Here is a 19,647-nt window from a genome sequence, read left to right as displayed (position 1 = left end):
ACCTCCTGGAGCGCCTGTGTATCTTTATATGATAGTACGCGTCCTGGAGGTCTAAGGAGCACATCCAGTTGTCTCTGCCCAAAAAGGGTAGAATGGACTGCAGTGTTACCATCCGAAATTTTGTCTTTTGTACAGAGTTGTTCAATCTGCTGAGGTCCAAAATGGGTCTCCAGTCTCCAGTCTTTTTTGGTACCAAAAAGAATCTGGAGTAGATTCCGGATCCTAGCTGATCTGCTGGGACTGCCTGGATGACTCTTTTTGTTAACAGCTTTTTTATTTCTAGCTGAGCCTGACCCCTTTGTGTGGGTGGTACATCTGGTAGGGGTCTTGGCGGTTGTACCGGAGGGGAAGTGAAGGGAATTTTGTAACCCTCGGATATGATCTTCTGTACCCATGTGTCTTGGGAGAGGGATTGCCAGGCTTCTGGGTACAGAGATAATCTTCCCCCGACTGCCTCTGAAGGCGGACAGTCGGGCAGCTTCTCAGGGATGCTGAAAGGGCTGGTCAGGGAAAGATTCCCTGGAACCCTGGTTCTGTGGACCCCCTCTGCTCCTGGGGTGGCATCTGTTATTATTCCCCCCTCTGCCTCTAGGGGGAAATTCACCACATGCGGCAGGCGCGACTCCCTGTGGTTTGCGGAACCACATCTTTCCACCTCTCTGTCCCTTAGGATAAGGTCTAGAAGGTGTGGAAAAATGGACTCCCACGGCAGAGAGAGTCTTACCATCTTGCTCGCATCTGGTGAGGGTATTCTTCACCTGAGGTCCAAACATTTCTGAACCATCAAAGGGGGTGTTGGTGAAGGACGCCTTGAAGGGATCGGCAAAGTTATAGAGTTGCATCCAAGCGTGACGTCTCAACGCAACACCTGTGCCAGCGGCCCTACTCGCTCCATCGGCTGCGTAAGAGATAAGCCGCATGGAGGAGTTAACAATGGAGTTCAGGGTGGCCAGCTGGGAGTTTATCTTGTCCTGATACCCTGCAGCAGAAGGATCCTGTACCGTTTCACCCAGCTCTTTGAGCAGGTCTCTCTGAAGGCGGGTGAAATGACATAAATAGTTCAGCGATCGCATAGTAAAGGTCGCTGAAGCAAATGTCCGCTTGCCGTACCTGTCCATGGTCCTGGACTCTTTGTTAGGAGGATGAACAGGTACAGAAGGATCAGCCAATTCCTTCTTAGTGGCTGCTGCTACCACCATAGCATCAACTGAAACGCCTTTGATGAGAAAGGACTTGTCCTCTGGTGCAGAAATAAATTTAGAAGGCCTCCTAGGGGTAGGTTCCATTGAGTCAGGAGCTGCCCATGCCTTTCTAGCCACTACCTCCATTAGTGAGTCGAAAGGGGGAGACACCCAGGAGGTGGAAGGGCGAGATCCAAAAGCGTCAAGGTAAACTGACTCATCTTCAGAAGGTTTGAGAGTGGACCAATTTCCCCTCTGTTTTAGGATCTCTAGGATGTCTGAGAAAGAGACATCCTCAGAGGGGGATCTGGGGGAACCCTCCGACTCATCCAAGTCGGTGTCTGACGTGACAGACTCGGGGGAGTCTATGTGCTTCCTCTTGCACTTTCTTTTCCTAGGGGGTTCCCCTGAAACTTCAGGGGAGCCCTCGGAAGAGGAGGAGACACCCAAGGTGGGTACCCTATGCTTCGGATCTCTGCTGTCAGATATAGGAAGGTGGCCAGAGACCGTAACAGGCACTGTAGAGGGAGGAGCTGCAGAACTTAACCTTGGAGTGGACACTGGGTCCAGCACGCTCCTCATCACCTCGAAGGCTCCCCTATCAGATACCAAAGTTAGTCCCGGCTCCGAAGAGACTGGAACCGCCCCCGGCACCGACAGAGAAGGCTCCGAGAATGATGTCGGGGCCGAACTAACCAGAGCCGAAGCTCCGAGAGGGAGAGTGGGGTCGGACAAGGGTCCGATGCCACTCACCCCCTCGGAGCCGACAATGGAGTCCCGGCGCCCAGACCTCTCCACGGATGGAACCAATGAAGAGGTCGGAGCCAACAACACCAGAGCCGAAGGTGGGAGTATCGGCTCCGACATGGGTAAGGTTACGGTTCCGACAAACTCCGGCTCCGAACTCGAGAGGTGAGTCGGAGGAGGAATCGATGGCGGTACCGAAGGAGCCACAGTCTGGTGAGATGGGCTCTGGAGCATTTGGGCTAGTGCCTGAGATTTTATGAGCCTACTGACCACCCTCTCGATGTCGTGATCAGAGAGCCTGGATGACCTAGATGAGTGAGCCCTATGACTCCGCTCCAATAGGAGAGGGGATCTCAGAGCCGATCGGATGGAGTCTATCGAGGGAGGTCTAGAGCGCTTGCGCGCTGGGGTCGGCTCCGATGCTGGTTTCGGAGCGGATACCAGTTTACCCACCTCGGATCCAGATGGAACCGATGTCGGAGCCATCTCGATAATGCCAGCCCTCGACTCAGAAGCTGGAGCCGAGGGTTTGGCGGTTTTTGAAGACTTCCCCGAGCCAGACTTGGATGGGGAGTCATCAGGCTTTAACAAGCCCCTTAGGATGAGCTTATTACGCCTCTCCTGCAGGACTCTTGAACTAAACCCTTGACCTGCAGGTGTAAAGGCCCCAAGCAATAGACACAAGAAGTGTGACCGTCTGTCAGAGACATTTTCTGACAGCAGGAGTCACACTTCTTGAATCCCGAGACCTTAGTGTCTTTGGACATAGTCCTATCCACAGTAAACACAGTCAGTCCACACATACACTCAACTTAAAATTAGGAAAGTTAAGGGAACTGACTAAAACCCACACACACAGACACTATAAGGGGTGGGGAAAACTAAGGTAAAGCCCGTAGGCCCAAAGATAAAAATTAACTAGAGAAGGGAAACAGGGCTACAAAAAGGGTTGTACAATTAGTAGTGACCTAAACAAGGGTAACTAACTGGAGAAACTACCTGAAATTTTAGTTAAATAGAATAAATCTCTTACTGACCTGAGCTGGTAAAAAAAAGACAACCTCGCAACGAAGCGGCAAACGAGATCTGGGGAGTTAGCGCATGGTATTGTGGGTTATAGGGCTGCCTCGAGCCGGTAAAAATAGCTCTTGAGCTATAGTATAGGCCGAGTCGGAGCCGAGGATCGGCTCCGAACCCATCCAGCAAGAATGAAGGCGAGAATGACAACTTAACATTCGTTATACAGATGAAAATCTAACAAACATCTTGAGTTTCACTACCAGCAACTGCCATGTTTGCACATACTGACTAAGAAGAGTTCCTTGTCAAATTTATTTATATCTACTTCTGCAGAATTTACATTCAGACACCCATATTTATGTTAAGAATTGTTTCACTTACAGTCAGAACCCGGTGAAATATATAACACAAGGCTGTGGAAGTTAACATCTTACCTCTGTGGTTAACATAATATGTAAGCATTAGTTGTGCCCTTTAATCTAGGCTACTTTTATTCCAGCTTTACAGTTCTGTGATGCAATCCGTAAATCATACTGCTTCTTGCTAAGTGACATCAGTCATTTACTAATACTATAATTTGTTGTTCATGAGATGATAATGTAAATAATTTGTTTTACAAAATGTTCTAAAGATATGAATAGAATGTCTGAAGACTTGAAAATATTTGTTGAAAAAATGTTTACTGCAGCCATGAAGCATGCTCAGAGTATGTATTCACCATCCATACAATATTTATTTACTTATTTATTTATTTAACATTTGTTGACTGAGTAAGTCTGGCTAGGCAGGTGCCTATTTTCAGCAGAGGCCCGAGGACAAAAGCTCCAAAAAGGTAGATAATATACAGTAAATTAAAAAAGTAATCATAAATATAGTAAAACAGTAATCACAGACAATTTCAGCACAGTTACAATAATAATAGTTGGGTATTGTATGATAGTAGGCACATGTAGTTGCATTGTATACAAATATTAAAGTAAATTTCTTACTGATACAAGGCATAATCCTACAGATGTAAGGTAAAATTCTTCTGAGGGTTAGTAGGCCACTCTCTTATCATCTCCACACCCCTCCCTTTTTTTCTGTTTGCTTTCTTTAGGAATCAGGAAAAGTTGTTGTCCAATCACCAGGAGGTCAAGCGTCTGAGCCAGCTGTTATTTCCAAGTCCAAAGGTATGTATCAGTTAGTCAACAGTTTATGACATATCAAAAAATGATGCAAAGGTATTTCATCTAAAAAGCTACATGTAGCTGTTATGGACTCATTACCCATAAAGTGAAGGGTGGGATACCATGTGCGATGCCAATCAAATGACAGGCAGGATCAGGCTGGATTAAGGTGGACTAGACTCTGCCAATAGAAACTGAGTGTTGGGACATGGAATGTTGCCTCATTGCTAGAGACAGAGCTATGCCTTCTGTCGGAGTCGACAAGTATCACCCAGATTTCATTGGACTTACCTCTATACACAGCACTGGTTCTGAAGATGGACTTTTCAGTTGAAGGTAGTTTTTCTCCTACTCTGGAGCTGACGCAAAAGACAGGTCCCTGGTTGTTGTTGGGATATGCACAAGCACAGTGCTGGATGTTATTCAGTTAGTTTGTACCAGCAGATGAAAGGGTCACCATTCATTTACTGGCATTCTTGCCACTGTCAAGGTAAATATAGGCAACTAGAAGGGCAGGCTCACATTCTTCCTGGGCCTATTATATGCTGTCCTCCTTAAGAGTGAAGGGAACTTCTGAATATTGTTTATTTGTTATGCTTGTAATGGTCAGTAAACCTATTGCCTAGTACTTGCTAATGAGTTAATGAACCCTAATATAACTCCAAACAGCAAAAAGGAAAACTGTCTGTTCATTATGTGTATACACCTAACAGTTATTCATAACATTCATCCTTCTTAAGAATCCATGACTATGTTTTTCAGATGGATATCACCTATGAATTTGGTAGTTCCACTGAGAGAATGCAACACTTGTGTGAGGAACAGTGCAGATATATATACAGGGGAGTGATTTAGAAAACGCGTTTGTCTATTCCAAACTTGAATGGTAAATTATTTCTAAAGTTCTGTGCAAGCCATGGACTATCCATAATAAATACTGTGTTCAAACACAACAATGTACATAAGTGTATTGGTTACCGGATCTCTTTGGGACAAAGGTCAGTGACTGACTCTGAAGTCATGCCATCAGACCTAAAGACATACATTATGAGCACTTGGAGCAAGAAAAGTACTGAGCTGTTAAATGATTACCATTTAGCAGTAAGGTAGATCAGATGGCTGAGGCAGTAAATGGACAGACCCAGGAAATCCAGACATGTAGTAGTGGTCTCCTGGGAATGCCTAGTCAAAGCTTCTGTACGGGGCTAGTTCAACTAAAACATCTTGAAGAGCTTTTCTCCTGTAAATAAGGAATTTGTGAATATCCAGCCTGAATACACTTTGATTAAGCCATCAGTACTTGGGACAGTTGCAAGTAACTGTGGCCATTTTGTGGTTAATGATGCAATGGTTGCAACACTAGGATTCATTTGTTAACATCAGTGGTGAGGGGAAGCTGTCAGGTTAAAGAAGGATATTTTCCATGCAGTGCTGGTGAGTACCCACTTATTTTCTAATAGGTACCAACAAGTCAGGAAAGTAGCAAATGTGGTAGTCAATGAAGCAAAGTCACATTTGAGGGAAAGTGTTTAATGAAACCATGGAGGATGACTTGCAGACAGTCTCAAAGCAGCTGTGATACACAATTCAATAACTCAGGAAAAAAAGATGGGCTATTGCCTCTGCTGTTCTTAGCAAAAATGGAGTAATACTGACTTTACATTGGGATACTATTGACAGGTGAAAGGAATACTTGGAGGAAAACATAAATCCAGTTGCCAGAAGCTGACAATAGAAATGGATCTATTCAGGAAAATTAGATCCTCATTTATTATTGTCACATTGCCTTTATGCCGTTCTCAGTTCCTGGTATATTTGCATATTATTTATCATTGTTTTTCCCCAGAAAGCTAAAAACTACCCTTCTGTACTCCCATGTCTTTGTTAAGGTGCCACATTTCTGCATTATTTAAGGTATGGTAAACCCCATCATGGCACTGCTGACCAATGTGTTTCTCTTAATTTATCTGCTGTCATCCCATCTGTATTGGTTAGAGCTAGGCAAAACATATTCCCCTTACTCCTTGAAATCTTAATTCTGTGACTAAGGCCTGATTTCACAAATCCCTTCTTCTTTACCCTATATGTAGGTACCTCTCAATTTGACTACTGGTTTGCATGATGATTTATATACCATTGCTTCCAGGGACTCTGTAGGGCAGCATTTCACTCCTTCTGTCCCTTATTCTTTTACAGTGCATTTTATCGATCTCACTTACATGAAATCAGACTTTATTTTCATGCATGGGCCTAAGTATTGCATAGCCTTGAAATTAAAACAAAAACATAAAATCAGTAATTAGATAAAGCAGAAAGTATAGAATACAGATAAAAATAATCTGCTTACAAAGCTGGCATTATAACTTCAAGCTAACAGATATCAAGGTGAGTAGATGTCCATCATAAGGATCATTGCTGCAGCAATCTATAATCTGACTGGATTAAAGGTGGAAGAATATATCAATTCTTCATCAAAACTTCTCAGGAGTCAGATGTTCCTAGGGGCAAGTGGCTACAGCCTTGTGCCATAGATATAATGGAAAATAATTTTATTGGGTGGCGAAAGCCAGGGAACCTTTTTGGCTAGGCTTATATAGGCCCCAGGGCTGATAGCCTAGTACCCACCTATGAACCCATATTAGACCAAGCCCATCTATATATAGCAATGTAGATTCAGAGGAAGCAAACTTGTCAGTCACTAGCACTTGAGCAGATTATCAGTCATTTCTCCAAGCCAGCTGTCAAAGCAATTTGAATAATATATTCCCTGCCAACATTTTACATTACTTTTTGTGATATCTGAAATTCATTCTGTTTTATACAGACTTTTCTTATCATATCTACAAAGAAACTTAAAAAGTCTGACTTGTTTAGAGGATATCCATGATACTGGTAACTATAACCAGCAGAGATTTCTCAATGCTAAATGTTGGTTCACGGAAAAACTGTACAGGAACAGTAATGGTTAAAGATGTGTGGTAAAAAGTGAACACAGGGAAGCAAGATAAAATATTGTGTTCTAGATTAAAATATAGTGCTGACACAAGCACTGTCAGAAGTGCAAGCAAATAACTGGAATTTGATTCTATGGGCCAGATTCAATAACACCTACTCTAAGTGTACACGATCTGTATTCAGGAACATTTCTATCAAGTTTTTCACTTTTTAGTCACTCAGAAAGATTACACTAAGTGTACAAATATTCTACACTTTGTAATAACCTTTATGAATCCCCCATCACTATTTAAAACTGTAAGAAAATCAGTAAGAAAACTAAAATTAGGAGGAATAAGATGTAAGTTATGTGTGTGTTATCTGTTCACTCAGAATGGTGTACACTTATTGTACACAGTGTAGGTGTTAATGAATCCCAGGTGTTTAAAAAATGATCAGGATGAGCAACTTGCATCATTTTGTTATTGATTAAAGAGTCACAAATGTAGTCAAATGTGTTTCTTTTACAAGTGCTTTCAGAAGTACTAGCAAGGAATTGAAAGCTGCTTTACATAAGGTAAAGTGAAATATTCTTGCTTTGTAGTTTTTGATCATGGGTACCAATATACAGCATTTTAAAATAATTGCAGAAAAGCAACCTACTGTATGCCAGCCTTACTGGCCATTCTGCCATTACTGCTACAAGAGCTGACATGCTATAGGTCTAAAAATTATCCCAGGGAAACAATATGCAACATTTTACTCTTGATAAGAATTAAACTACTTTCTCAAGTGCTGTCGAAAATGCTGGCAAACAACTGAAACTGTTTTTATGTAGTTCAAAGAAAAAGATAATCATTGGGAAGTAACTACTGTACTATCTCAAAAAGACAACTATCGTGCTTTTCACAAGCAGTTAAACATGCTAGCAGATGGCTGGAAGTTATTAAATGATTTTACCAAGCTGAGCAGAGATATTCTTGCTTTGCAGCTTAGGATAATGGGAAAGAGATGCAACATGATGCAGTTGATTAAAAATAACTATAGAAAATTATTTATTTTAATTTGACTTCCGTGTTTATATAATTAATGCTGCAAGCTATTACAAGTTACAGTTTTTGCATGTTGACATATATCAGTGCCACATGATTTCACTCAAAAACTCACATGCATGCTTCACTGAGCCAACCATATTGAAATAAACCCATGTGCAAATTAGCAAACATCAAAATTTAAACCAGTATGTAAATGGATGCATCTTCAAAATTAAGTGTCATCTAATAAAATAATTTCATTCTTAATATTAACAAAGGTATATGTCTTACAGCATGAAAACGAAATCAAAGTTGTTTCCATTTTCTTCCTCACTAGCAACCTGTGTCCCATTTATTTTTTATTCAGTAGTACAATGTTGGATTCTGCTTTCCTTGATCATTTTAAAATGCTGTTTTGCTTCCTGTGATTATAGAATACAAAAAACTATTCCATCTCCACCCAGTAAAATCAGTTTACCCTCAGTGGTTGGTATGAATTACATTTTGCACAGGAATGCATTGCTGTCTTGACTTGTGTGGTGGGGACTGATGAGTGAGGATCTAAGGAAATATATCATCTTAAGGCAGTAATGTTTCTAATAACTACAGCATTTGTAATTTAAGGCACAGTGTTGCATTGCTGTAGGGGACCTGCTTGTCATATGCTTGCCTTAGTACCACCCCATGGATGGAATGCGCAATGGGTGGATCACTTCGAACCTCACTTAATTTGCACAAGGGCTGTTGTCAGCAAGCCACATTGCCAACCCTTGTATCCCTGAAGAAAACAACTTTAATTGACTTCTTCCAACAAATAAATTCACTTTCACTTTGTATACTTAATATGCATAATTAGGGAGGCAGACATTTTAAGTCAATTGATTGTAGACAACATCTTCAATAAATACACAAACTTAAACTCAGAGATGGACAGACAGACCAACAGAGACAGACACACCAACATACAAATGTACAAAACATTAAATCTAAATTGTGTCATATTTTAATAACTGAAATTGATGTTTTTTTTTTATATGTTTAATCCTTGAAACTAAGTATCGTAAACATCCTAGTCATAGCCTAAATTGTCAGAACAGTATGATACACAGCGCCCCCAAAAATTGTATTTACCTGGTGTGTGTTTATTTTCCTTTAAGAATTTGTAGTGCCAAACCTGTGATAAATGTTGCAGGTTATAAGGAGCTAATCCACCCCAACAATGGTTAAAGCTTCCTAGGCCTCCCTAGCCAAGCATTTAAACTTGACCTCACAGTTTCCTAAGTCACTACAAAACAGCTTTAAGAAGTGGTCCTCCTAAATGATTAATTGAAGGTCCTGCTACTACTGTTAGAAAGTACTGGGTAATATTCAGGATGCACTGTTCATATGTTTTTTGTCCTTGTCCCTGACATATCTCCTTACCCTTACAGCAATTATATTTCTGCTAAGCACACAATAAAACAAAAAATGAAATTACCCAGTACCCCCTACTAAGAACAGCTGCCATTGTAAAGCAAGAAGGATCACACATTAATTGCCTTAACTATAATTGCAGAGAACAACTGTATGTTCAGATCCTTATCTATTTGTGTGAAGCAACAATACTCAGTTCCTCCTTTAAAAACATGTTTTACTTTTCCACATTATACCATTTTTTTGAAGACTGTGTTTGCTCTGCTCAGCTGCTCAAAAATGTACTGTGTCTTCTTCTTGTCATAGACCTGGCTGCAGTTAGGAAAGTAAATGGCTCCACACCCATTTGGGGAGAGAGAAACTTGTTTTCATACCTCTTTTTCAAAATAATAGTAAAAAAACAAAGATGCTGGATATATCTAACAGAATAAAGTTCTTTAAGAATTTGTGAAATATTCTTATGTGGCAAGCTTCAGGTATTTACTCCATCCATATACATCTGACCAGTGGCTCAAGTCTCCTTTGCTCCACTAGCTAATGACTATTTTTTGTAGCTGCCACTGCACCCTGCACTGACCATCAGCTGCCTTCAGTGCATCTCCTTGTTCATTAGAGCTACCTGGCTCTCTTGCCAACTGCCAGACTTACTATGACCCATGCTCAGAGCCATTGAGGTGACTGAGGTGTCCCAATATAGCTTCATATTGATACAGGAGGGGAGTTTGTTTTAAACCCTTTTTCCTTTACTCAAGCCTTGATAATGCCCTGTTGGTAGGATGCGCAATGGCCAGACCATGTTGAAATGCTCCTGACTTCCTCAGGGGTCTGATGCTAGCAGGTGACCCTGCCCACCCTCATGAAGTACTTGTCAGTGTTTTTTATACTAGGCTTTTCTGGCTACCCCCCAGACATACTCAAACTCATGTTCAGGAATAGTGAGGACATTAAGGTGTCCCAGCACAGTGTTGCATTGCTGTAGGGGACCTGCTTGTCATATGCTTGCCTTAGTACCACCCCATGGATGGGATGTGCAATGGGTGGGATGTGCAATGGGTGGATCACTTCGAACCTCACTTCATTTGCACAAGGGGTGATGTCAGCAAGCCACATTGCCAACCCTTGGGAAGCAGTTTGCGTAACTTTTCCTTGGTCTCAACTAGGGATACCCAAACACATTGTTTTCCCCACCTATGTGCCCCATCTTCCTTCCCTCCCAAGACATTCTACTACGACCTCATACACTCAAGACTCTAATCTAATCCAGATCACCTGCATCATAGTCAGGGCTTTATCTCTCTGCACCACTGCACAGGCTAGACTTAGGATTTTTAACTTTGATTTCACAGTGTCTTGAGTCACAGCAAAAGAGCTCCTTGTACATGATTTCCCAAAGGTGATGCTAATGCTGCTACTACTTTTAGAAAGTACTGAGCAATGCATACCATGCATAACACCCTAGTATGGCTAAATAATCAGGTATAACAACCTAGTATAGCTACAGAAAATGACAAGATATAATAAAATGGATTCCACAGTAATTCAGGAAGCATCAGACATTCATTTCCTTAAATACATGTGTTAAGCAATAACAGTGCATTTCCATTCCCCCACTTGTTTTAATTTCCTCATCATACTAGCTTTCAAACTCAAATCTGCTCTGCTGAACTGCTCATACATGTAGAGTCTACTTCTCTTTTCACAGTCCTGACTGCAGATGGCTGTAAGCAGCTCTGCATCCATTCAGAAAAACAGAAACAGTTTACAAACCACTTACTTTCCAAGAGAAAAAAAAAAAAGAAAAAAAAGTGTTGCGGGACTTACTGTAGAGGAACAAAGTCTTTTTCAAGGAAGCAAAAAAAAAAAAAAACAAAAAAACACAAATAATATATGGCCTACCAGTATGTATAGAAATGCCTGATATATCACTCATTTTCCATTTAATGGCTTCTAGTATAATAATTCTGCACATGTGCTGTACATTTAATTCCATAGATATAAATCATAAAAAGAATATCTATGTTGGGAGATGAGAGCAAAGGAGTCTTTTATATGAATCAGAGATTTCTGACTACTTTTGGTTTAGAGGCTAAGTGACAGTTTAGAAGTTGTATACAATTCCACAAATCTTGGGCACTTCCCTGAAACTGAGTGATGATTATTAGAGTGAACTCCCTGGTAAGATCTGACCACAAAGCGGTCACTTTCAAAGTCGCCATCTCCCACAACCCCTCTCTAGCTAGGATCAGACATAAAAACTTCTCCAAAGCTGATTATAGCCTCCTGAGGGATGGTATAAACAGCTTCATAGCCCCCTTCCCCTCTGTAGGAACTGCACCAATATCCAAAACTACACCAAAGCACTATATGAGCATTTATATAGATGCATGGAATCAGGAATACCTGACAGGACTAAGTCATGCTACGCAAGAAAGTGTAATCCTGTCAGGTAGACATCTGCAATAAATAAACTCTATAACAAAAGGAAAAAAATTGCTGTCCAAGACCAAGAAGGAGCAGGTGTCCAATTGGAAGCAATGTCTACTTAGCCTGAACAAGCAAATAAGAGCACTAGTGAAGTCCTCAAAAGCAAACTTCAATTCCAAATTGGCCACATCTACTAGAGGCAATCATAAGGCCTTCTTCATATATGTCCACAACCTCAAAGAAAGCAGATCTGTTCAGAACTGGTGGCCAAGGACACCACATATACAAATGCCGTAGATATAGCAAACTTGCTGGCTGACAGATTCAGCAAAACTTTATCCCTCTGCCCCTCCCCCCATCAGTAAATCAGGACATCCCCAGTACCTGCACCTTCCCCTTATATCTAGGGAACAGGTCATCCCTGCTCTCTCAAAGGGACCCGAAAACATCCCAGGCTGCATCCTACGTGAACTCAGGCAGGAAGTTGCAGCACCATTAGACACCCTATTCAACCAAAGCCCGAGTACTGGCTTCATCCCAGCTGAGTGGAGGACAGCCACTGTCATCCCTTTACACAAAGGTGGAGCATCCACTGATCTGGGAAATTATAGACCCATCAGCCTAACTAGCCTGATCTGCAAGGCCATGGAATTGATTATCATGGATCTCATTAACAAGGACATTGGCAACCCCCAAACACTTGATCCCACACAATTTGGCTTCATCAAGGGGAGGTCATGTCTGCTAAATTTGGTTGACTTCTTTGAGACAGTCACCAAAGCCATGGACGAGAGGAAGATGGTGCACACTGCCTACCTTGACCTGGCCAAAGCCTTTGACACTATTCCCCACTCAGGCATAATAGATAAACTGTCTCAACTAGGCATCAATCCATATGTTACCAGATGGGTAGCAAATTGGCTCACTGATAGAACTCACGAAGTCAAAATAGGGGAAGCCACCTAAAGCAGTAGACCCGTAACAAGCGGCATACCCCAGGGTTTGGTCTTGGGGCCACTGTTATTTGGGATATACTTTTTTGAGGTGCAGGACAAAACCAGTGGGCTATGGTTGACCAAGTTTGCAGATGACTGCAAGTTGGGTGCTGTAATCAAGTCCCCTAGTGATGTGAACATCCTCCAAGAGGGTCTCACTCAGACAAATGACTGGTGCCAGAAACATTGCTTCAAGCTGAATACCAAAAAATGCATCATCATCCCCTTTGGGGAGAGTGAGTCCCCACAAATTATCACATTAATAACAACATCCTAAGGACTCAATCAGTTGTGAGGGATTTGGGCACCCAGGTTGATAGCAACCTGACTTTTGACCACCATGTTGCTTCTGTGGTATGGAAAGTCTTCTACATGGCCCACCTCATAAGTAAGGGTATCGCATCCAGGGACAAGGAGGTCATAACATCCCTGTATTCTTCATTTATAAGGCTCATTATTGAGTACAACTCACCTTTTGGCATGTACCTTGTAAAACACATGCAACAGCTGGAGAAACCACAGAGGTTACACACCAGGAGTATCCAAAGCCTCAAACATCTACCATACACAGATAGGCTAAAAGCCCTATCCCTCTACTCAGTTTCATACAGACTCCTCAGAGGTGACCTCTGTCTGGCATACAAAGTGAGCATACAAAGTGACTATGGACCCCACCTTGATGGGACTGCTGCATATCCGCAAGTCAAGCTCTACTCAAGTAACCAGCACGTGTGGCCTCAACCTGGTCTATGACATCAACAAGACTTGTTGGCGGGACAGATTTGTGTCCCAGAGAATCCCTTATCTATGGAATAGACTCCCTCTCCACATCAATCAGAGTACCTCTTTACCCCTTTTTAAGCACAACCTGGATAACTGGATGGGAAACAGAAAGTATACCCCTGGGATTCCACCCATGTCCCTGCTGGACAGGGGCATTGGGTGCTGATTTGTCTAAATAAGAAGTTATGTACCTACCATAACGTTCCATGTTAGTTGTCTTCTCTCGCCTTCTTTCTTGCTGGATGGGTTCGGAGCCGATCCTCGGCTCTGACTCGGCACTTGCTAAGCTTGAGAGCTAATTTTACCAGCTCGAGGCAACCCTATATCCCATGATGCAAGGCGGAGATTACCCAGATCCCGTTTGGTAGCTAAGGAAATTATGGAATATATTCTTCCAACTGTAGAGGAGGAAGAAAAGTAACAATACTAAAAATGACAATCATAATCATCATAATGCTCTGAAAAGGGATCAACCTAATCTAGTGACACTAGAAGCTGATTAGCTAGAAAAAGGATAAAGCCTCTTAAGAGAAGAGGCATAATCTTCTCGGTCTGACCAGGGTAGGGGGATGGAGGGCGGGACGCAAGAAAGAACGCATGAGAAGACAACTAACATGGAATGTTATGGTAGGTACATAACTTCTTAATGTTAAGTTGTCAATCTCGCCTTCATTCTTGCTGGATGGGACCGTGTCCCTAGCACCTCTATCCTGGGTGGCTCAATGGAACAGACTCTTGAGAACGGTGGAACCAAAATTCGCTCTGTCTCTGGAGGCCAAGTCTAATTTGTAATGTGAAACAAAGGTATGAGGAGAGGCCCATGTGGTTGCTGCACAAATAGTGTGTATTGGAAGTCTAGCCTGAAAAGCTGTAGATGTAGCTAGAGCTCTGGTAGAATGGGCTTTTGGCCTAGAAATCAACTCTTTGCCTCTGAGCTGATAAATGTAAGTAATCACAGAAGACAGCCATCTAGATAAAGTCACCTTGGAAACTGGAAGGCCTTTCCTGTTCTCTGCATAGGATAGAAACAGTTGATCAGATTTCCTAAAATGTTTAGTTTTGTCTAGATAATATCTGAGTTGGCGGTGAACATCAAGACAATGTAATTTTTGTTCCGCTCTATCAGAATAATTTGGGAAAAAACTGGAAGATCAATGGATTGATTTAAGTTCGTCTGCGATGCCACTTTGGGTAAGAAAAACGGATTAGTCCTTAGAGATACCCTGTCTTTGTGGAAGATTAAGTAGGGAGGACGAATGCAGAGAGCATGAAGCTCAGATACTCTCCTGGCAGAAGTAATGGCGACTAGAAAAAGTGTCTTCCAAGACAGAAATTTCAATGAACAGGCAGCCGCAGGTTCGAAAGGGGGGAGAATCAAGGATGTTAAAGTTAAATTTAGATCCCACTGTGGTGGGGGGTCTCTAATCGGAGGTTTAAGTAAGAAGATACCTCGAAGGAATGCCTTGCAAAGTTTATGTGACATAATGTTGTGGTCCAAAAAGCCTATATGAAAATTCGAAATGGCTGCCAGCTGAACTTTTACTGTGGAGGAAGAGGATCCTGAATGAAAAATCTCAGCTAGGAAGTCCAAGACCGAATGAATTGGAGCAGTATAGGGGTCTATATTCCTAGCTTTTGCCCAGAAGGAGAAACGTTGCCATTTACTAGTGTAAATCCTTCTGGTAGAAGATTTAAGGGAAGCTACTATGATATCCCGGACGGGATTAGAAATCATAGGAAGCCTGGCTAAGGATGGAAGTGGAGCAACCAAGCAGTGAGGTTGAGAGAAGGTGTGGATTGGTGCAGCTGCCCCGACTGGTGGGTCAGAAGATCTGGAACCGGGTCCAGATGCCATGGCTGTACCAAGAGATAACGATGCAGGAACGGAAACCATATTTGTCGAGGCCAATAAGGGGCAATGAGAATCAACTTGGCTCTCAAGGCGGTTGCTTTCTGAATTACTTGAGGTATCAGAGGAAAGGGGGGAAAGGCATAAAGAAGTCCCCGGGGCCAATCTTGGGTTAGAGCGTCTCTGGGGGGATGGCCTGGAAGGGGGAAGAGAGAGAAGAAGTCTGGGCATTAGCTGTTTTGAGGTGTAGCAAAAAGGTCGCAGCAATGAAGGCCCCACTCCTGAAAAATCTCTTCCGTCACTGATTGTTTGAGAGACCACTCGTGAGGCATGAGAATAGCTCTGCTCAACCTGTCCGCTATGATGTTGGATTTCCCGGGGATATGCATTGCTATCAGAAACCGCTGAGAAGAGATTGCCCACTGCCAAAGTTTGAGAGCCTCTCGACACAGTGGATAGGACTTGGTTCCGCCCTGTTTGTTGATATACCACACTACGGACATATTGTCCGTTTGGACTGCAAAAGTTCCCAGGGGAAGAGAGTCGTTGAGGGCTTGCAACGTTAAAAGCACTGCTCTCATCTCTAGGACATTTATGTGCAGATGGTATTCGAAAGGTTGCCAAGTGCCATGGACCATCCTGCCCTGATAATGCCCCCCCCACCCGATCAGGGAGGCGTCCGATGTAACCGTGGCGACCGGGGCAGGAGGAACAAAGGGTCTGCCCTGATGGACTTGTGGGGACGATATCCACCAGGTCAGATGCCTTTGGCAAGTTGGAGTTATTGTGATCCTGTGACGCATGGGAAGTTGTTGAAAGGACCATTGGGCGAATAGCATCCATTGTAGAAGACGCATGTAAAAGCGGGCAAAGGGAAGAAGTGTTATGGCGGCCGCCATAAGACCCAATACTTTCAGAGCAAATCTGGCCTGAATTTTGTTGCTGAGAAGAATCACCTGGACGTGACTTTGAATGTCCAAGATCCTTTGGTCTGTTAACTTTGCTGAAAGTTGTACGGTGTCCAATTTTGCACCTATAAAAGTAATAGATTGACAAGGCGACAAGGCAGATTTTTCGAAATTTATAGAAATCCCTAGCCCTCTGCAAATGTGAATGGTGTAATCTCTGGCTTGGAGAAGTTGATGCCTGGTGGTGGCAGTGAGGAGCCAGTCGTCTAGATATGGAAACACCTGGAATCCTCGACATCTCAAGTGAGCCGTAACCGCTGCCATACATTTGGTGAACACTCTGGGGGCTGTAGTGAGTCCAAAGGGCAGGGCCCTGAATTGGAAGTGACTGGTCCCCAGCCAAAAGCGGAGAAATCTTCTGGAGCGCCTGTGAATTTTTATGTGATAGTACGCATCCTGAAGATCTACCGAGCACATCCAATTGTCCTTGCCCAGAAAGGGTAGAATGGACTGAAGCGTGACCATCCGGAATCTTGTTTTCTTTACAAACTTGTTTAGTTTGCTCAGATCTAATATTGGTCTCCAGTCCCCTGTCTTTTTGGTACTAAAAGAACCTTGAGTAGATTCGGATCCTATTTGGTCTGCTGGGACTGGCTGGATGGCTCTTTTTGCTAGCAGTTTTGATATCTCTGGTACTGCTAGTTCCCTTAGACCGGGTGGAACATCTGGAAGGGTTCCCTTTTGCTGAATTGGGGTTTGAATAAAGGGAATTGTGTAACCCTCGGATATAATCGACTGTACCCATTTGTCTTGAGAAAGGGAAAGCCAGGCTATTGGGTACAGCGATAATCTTCCCCCGACTGCCTCCGAAGGTGGACAATCGGGCAACATCTCAGGGATGCTGGAAGGGTTTGTCAGAAAGAGGCTCTCTGCTACCCTGATTCTGCAGACCCCCTCTGCCCCTAGGGCGGCGTCTGTTGTTGTTGTTACCCCCTCTGCCTCTGGGGGTAAACTGACCTCGTGCGTCAGGCATGACTCCTTGAGATTTGCGGAACCACATTTTCCCTCCCTTCTGACCTTTTGGGTAAGGTCTTGAAGGGGTAGAGAAACGGACTCCTATGGCAGAAAGAGTCCTGCCATCTTGTTCACATCTAGTCAAAGTGTCTTTCACTTGAGGTCCGAACAAGGTCGAACCATCAAAAGGGGAGTTTGTGAAGGACGCCTTGAAGGGGTCTGCAAAATTACAAAGCCGCATCCAGGACTGACGCCTTAACGCCACTCCTGTGCCTGCGGCCCTACTCGCTCCATCGGCTGCATAAGAAATGAGCCGCATGGAGGAGTTAACAATGGAGTTTAGGATTCCTAGCTGTGAGCTAATCTTATCCTGAGACCCAGCAGCTGACGGATCCTGTAAAACTTCTCCCAACTCTTTAAGAACATCTCTTTGAAGGCGGGTGAAGTGACACAAGTAGTTCAGCGATCGCATGGCAAAGGTCGCTGAAGAAAAAATCCGCTTGCCATACCTGTCCATAGTCCTAGAATCCTTGTTAGGAGGATGGACAGGTACTGAAGGATCAGCTAGTTCCTTCTTGGTGGCTGCAGCCACCACCATGGCATCAACCGGGACACCTTTTGTCAAATATTGCCTATCAGGTGGGGCCGTAATGAATTTAGAAGGCCTCCTAGGAATAGGTTCCACCGAATCCGGGGCCATCCACGCCTTCCGAGCCACCACGTCCATAAGAGGGTCGAAAGGCGGAGACACCCAGGAGGTGGAGGGTTGAGATCCGAACGCCTCCAGGTATACTGACTCGTCCTCGGAAGGATTAAGGGAGGGCCAGTTCCCCCTCTGCTTAAGGAGTTCAAGGATGTCTGAGAAAGAGACATCCTCAGAGGAGGACCTTGGGGATCCCTCCGGCTCATCCAAGTCAGTATCAGATGTAATAGACTCGGGGGAGACTAGATGTTTCCTCTTACATGTCCTCTTACACGGAGGTTCACCTGACGGATCAGGAGAAGCCTCGGAAGAGGAAGATATTCCCAATGGGGAAACCTGAGGCATTGGATCTCTGGGTCCAGGAGCAAGAGAGTGGGAAGAGACGTCAGCAGGCACTGTAGTGGGAGGAGCTGATGGAACTGACCGTTGACTACGCCCAGGGGCTATTACGCTCCTCATCACCTCGAAGGCTCCCCCATCAGAGAGACCAGAAGGTTCCCGCTCCGAAGAGATAGGAACTCCAGGCCTCACCGAGAGGGAAGGCTCCGAGGCAGATGTCGGGGCTGAGCTCACCAACGCCAAAGCCCCGAGAGGGAGAACGGGGTCAGACAAGGGTCCGATGCCACTCGCCCCCTCAGAGCCGAAGAGAGAGACCAGACGCCCGGATCCCTCCAATGAAGACCTCAAGGAGGAAATCGGAGCAGAGGACGATGGAGCCGAAGGGGGTGGTATCGGCTCCGAAGCTACAACAGTCACGGCTCCGAGCTCTGTAAGAGAGTCGAAGGAGGAATGTTAGGTGGATGTGAAATAGCTACCGTCTGTTGAGACGGGCTATGGAGCATTTGGGCCAATGCCTGAGACTTTAATAGTCTACTCACCACTCTCTCGAGGTCATGATCAGACAGCCTGGACGACCGAGAAGAACGGCTCCAATGGCTCCACTCCGAGAGCAGGGGTGATCTCGGAGCCGAACGTATCGATTCCAATGAGGGGGATCGAGATCTCTTTTTAGAGATAGGTGGAGCCGAAGGAGCCGAGGATACGTCGGCTCCAGCCGGAGCCGACACTGAGTGTCCAGATCTGGCAGTATCGGCGCCGGATGGAGCCAATACTGTGACTTCTAAAATGGAAGGATCAGCTCTGGCCGGAGCCGATCTCGACACTGAAGAAGCAGAACCAGTAGCCGACGGCTTGGGACTTGCAGCCGAAGGCTTGACAAGTTTCGAGGGCTTCCCCGGAGCCGACTTAGTCGGGGAGCTCTCAGGCTTTAATAAGCCCCTCAATATTAATTTATTTCTGCGCTCCTGCAGGACTCTTGGGCTGAAAGCATGACAGATAGCACAAGAGTCCTGCAGGTGCAGAGGTCCCAGGCAGTAAACACAAGAAGTGTGACCGTCTGTCAGAGACATCTTCTGACAGCACGAGTCACACTTCTTGAAGCCTGAGACCTTTGTGTCCTTCGACATAGCTGTG

General features: G+C 44.1%; 1 protein-coding gene across 7 annotated transcripts in view; it reads left to right on the top strand.

Annotated features, from left to right (window-relative positions):
- The window catches only part of FAM227A (family with sequence similarity 227 member A), a 1,098,330-nt gene that overhangs the window by 1,065,984 nt on the left and 12,699 nt on the right, over positions 1–19,647 (top strand). For all 7 annotated transcript variants that reach the window (XM_044067984.1, XM_044067970.1, XM_044067965.1 and 4 more), the window contains one exon: positions 4,048–4,120. In XM_044067984.1, coding sequence (XP_043923919.1) covers positions 4,048–4,120 — 73 coding nt within the window. The remainder of the gene's footprint in view (positions 1–4,047; positions 4,121–19,647) is intronic.

This window comes from Protopterus annectens, chromosome 1.part0 (assembly GCF_019279795.1).
Source record: "Protopterus annectens isolate FY-2018-M chromosome 1.part0, PAN1.0, whole genome shotgun sequence".
Lineage (NCBI taxonomy): Eukaryota > Metazoa > Chordata > Ceratodontiformes > Protopteridae > Protopterus > Protopterus annectens.
The sequence above is the reverse complement of the archived record's forward strand: the minus strand, read 5'-3'. Positions and strand labels throughout refer to the sequence as shown.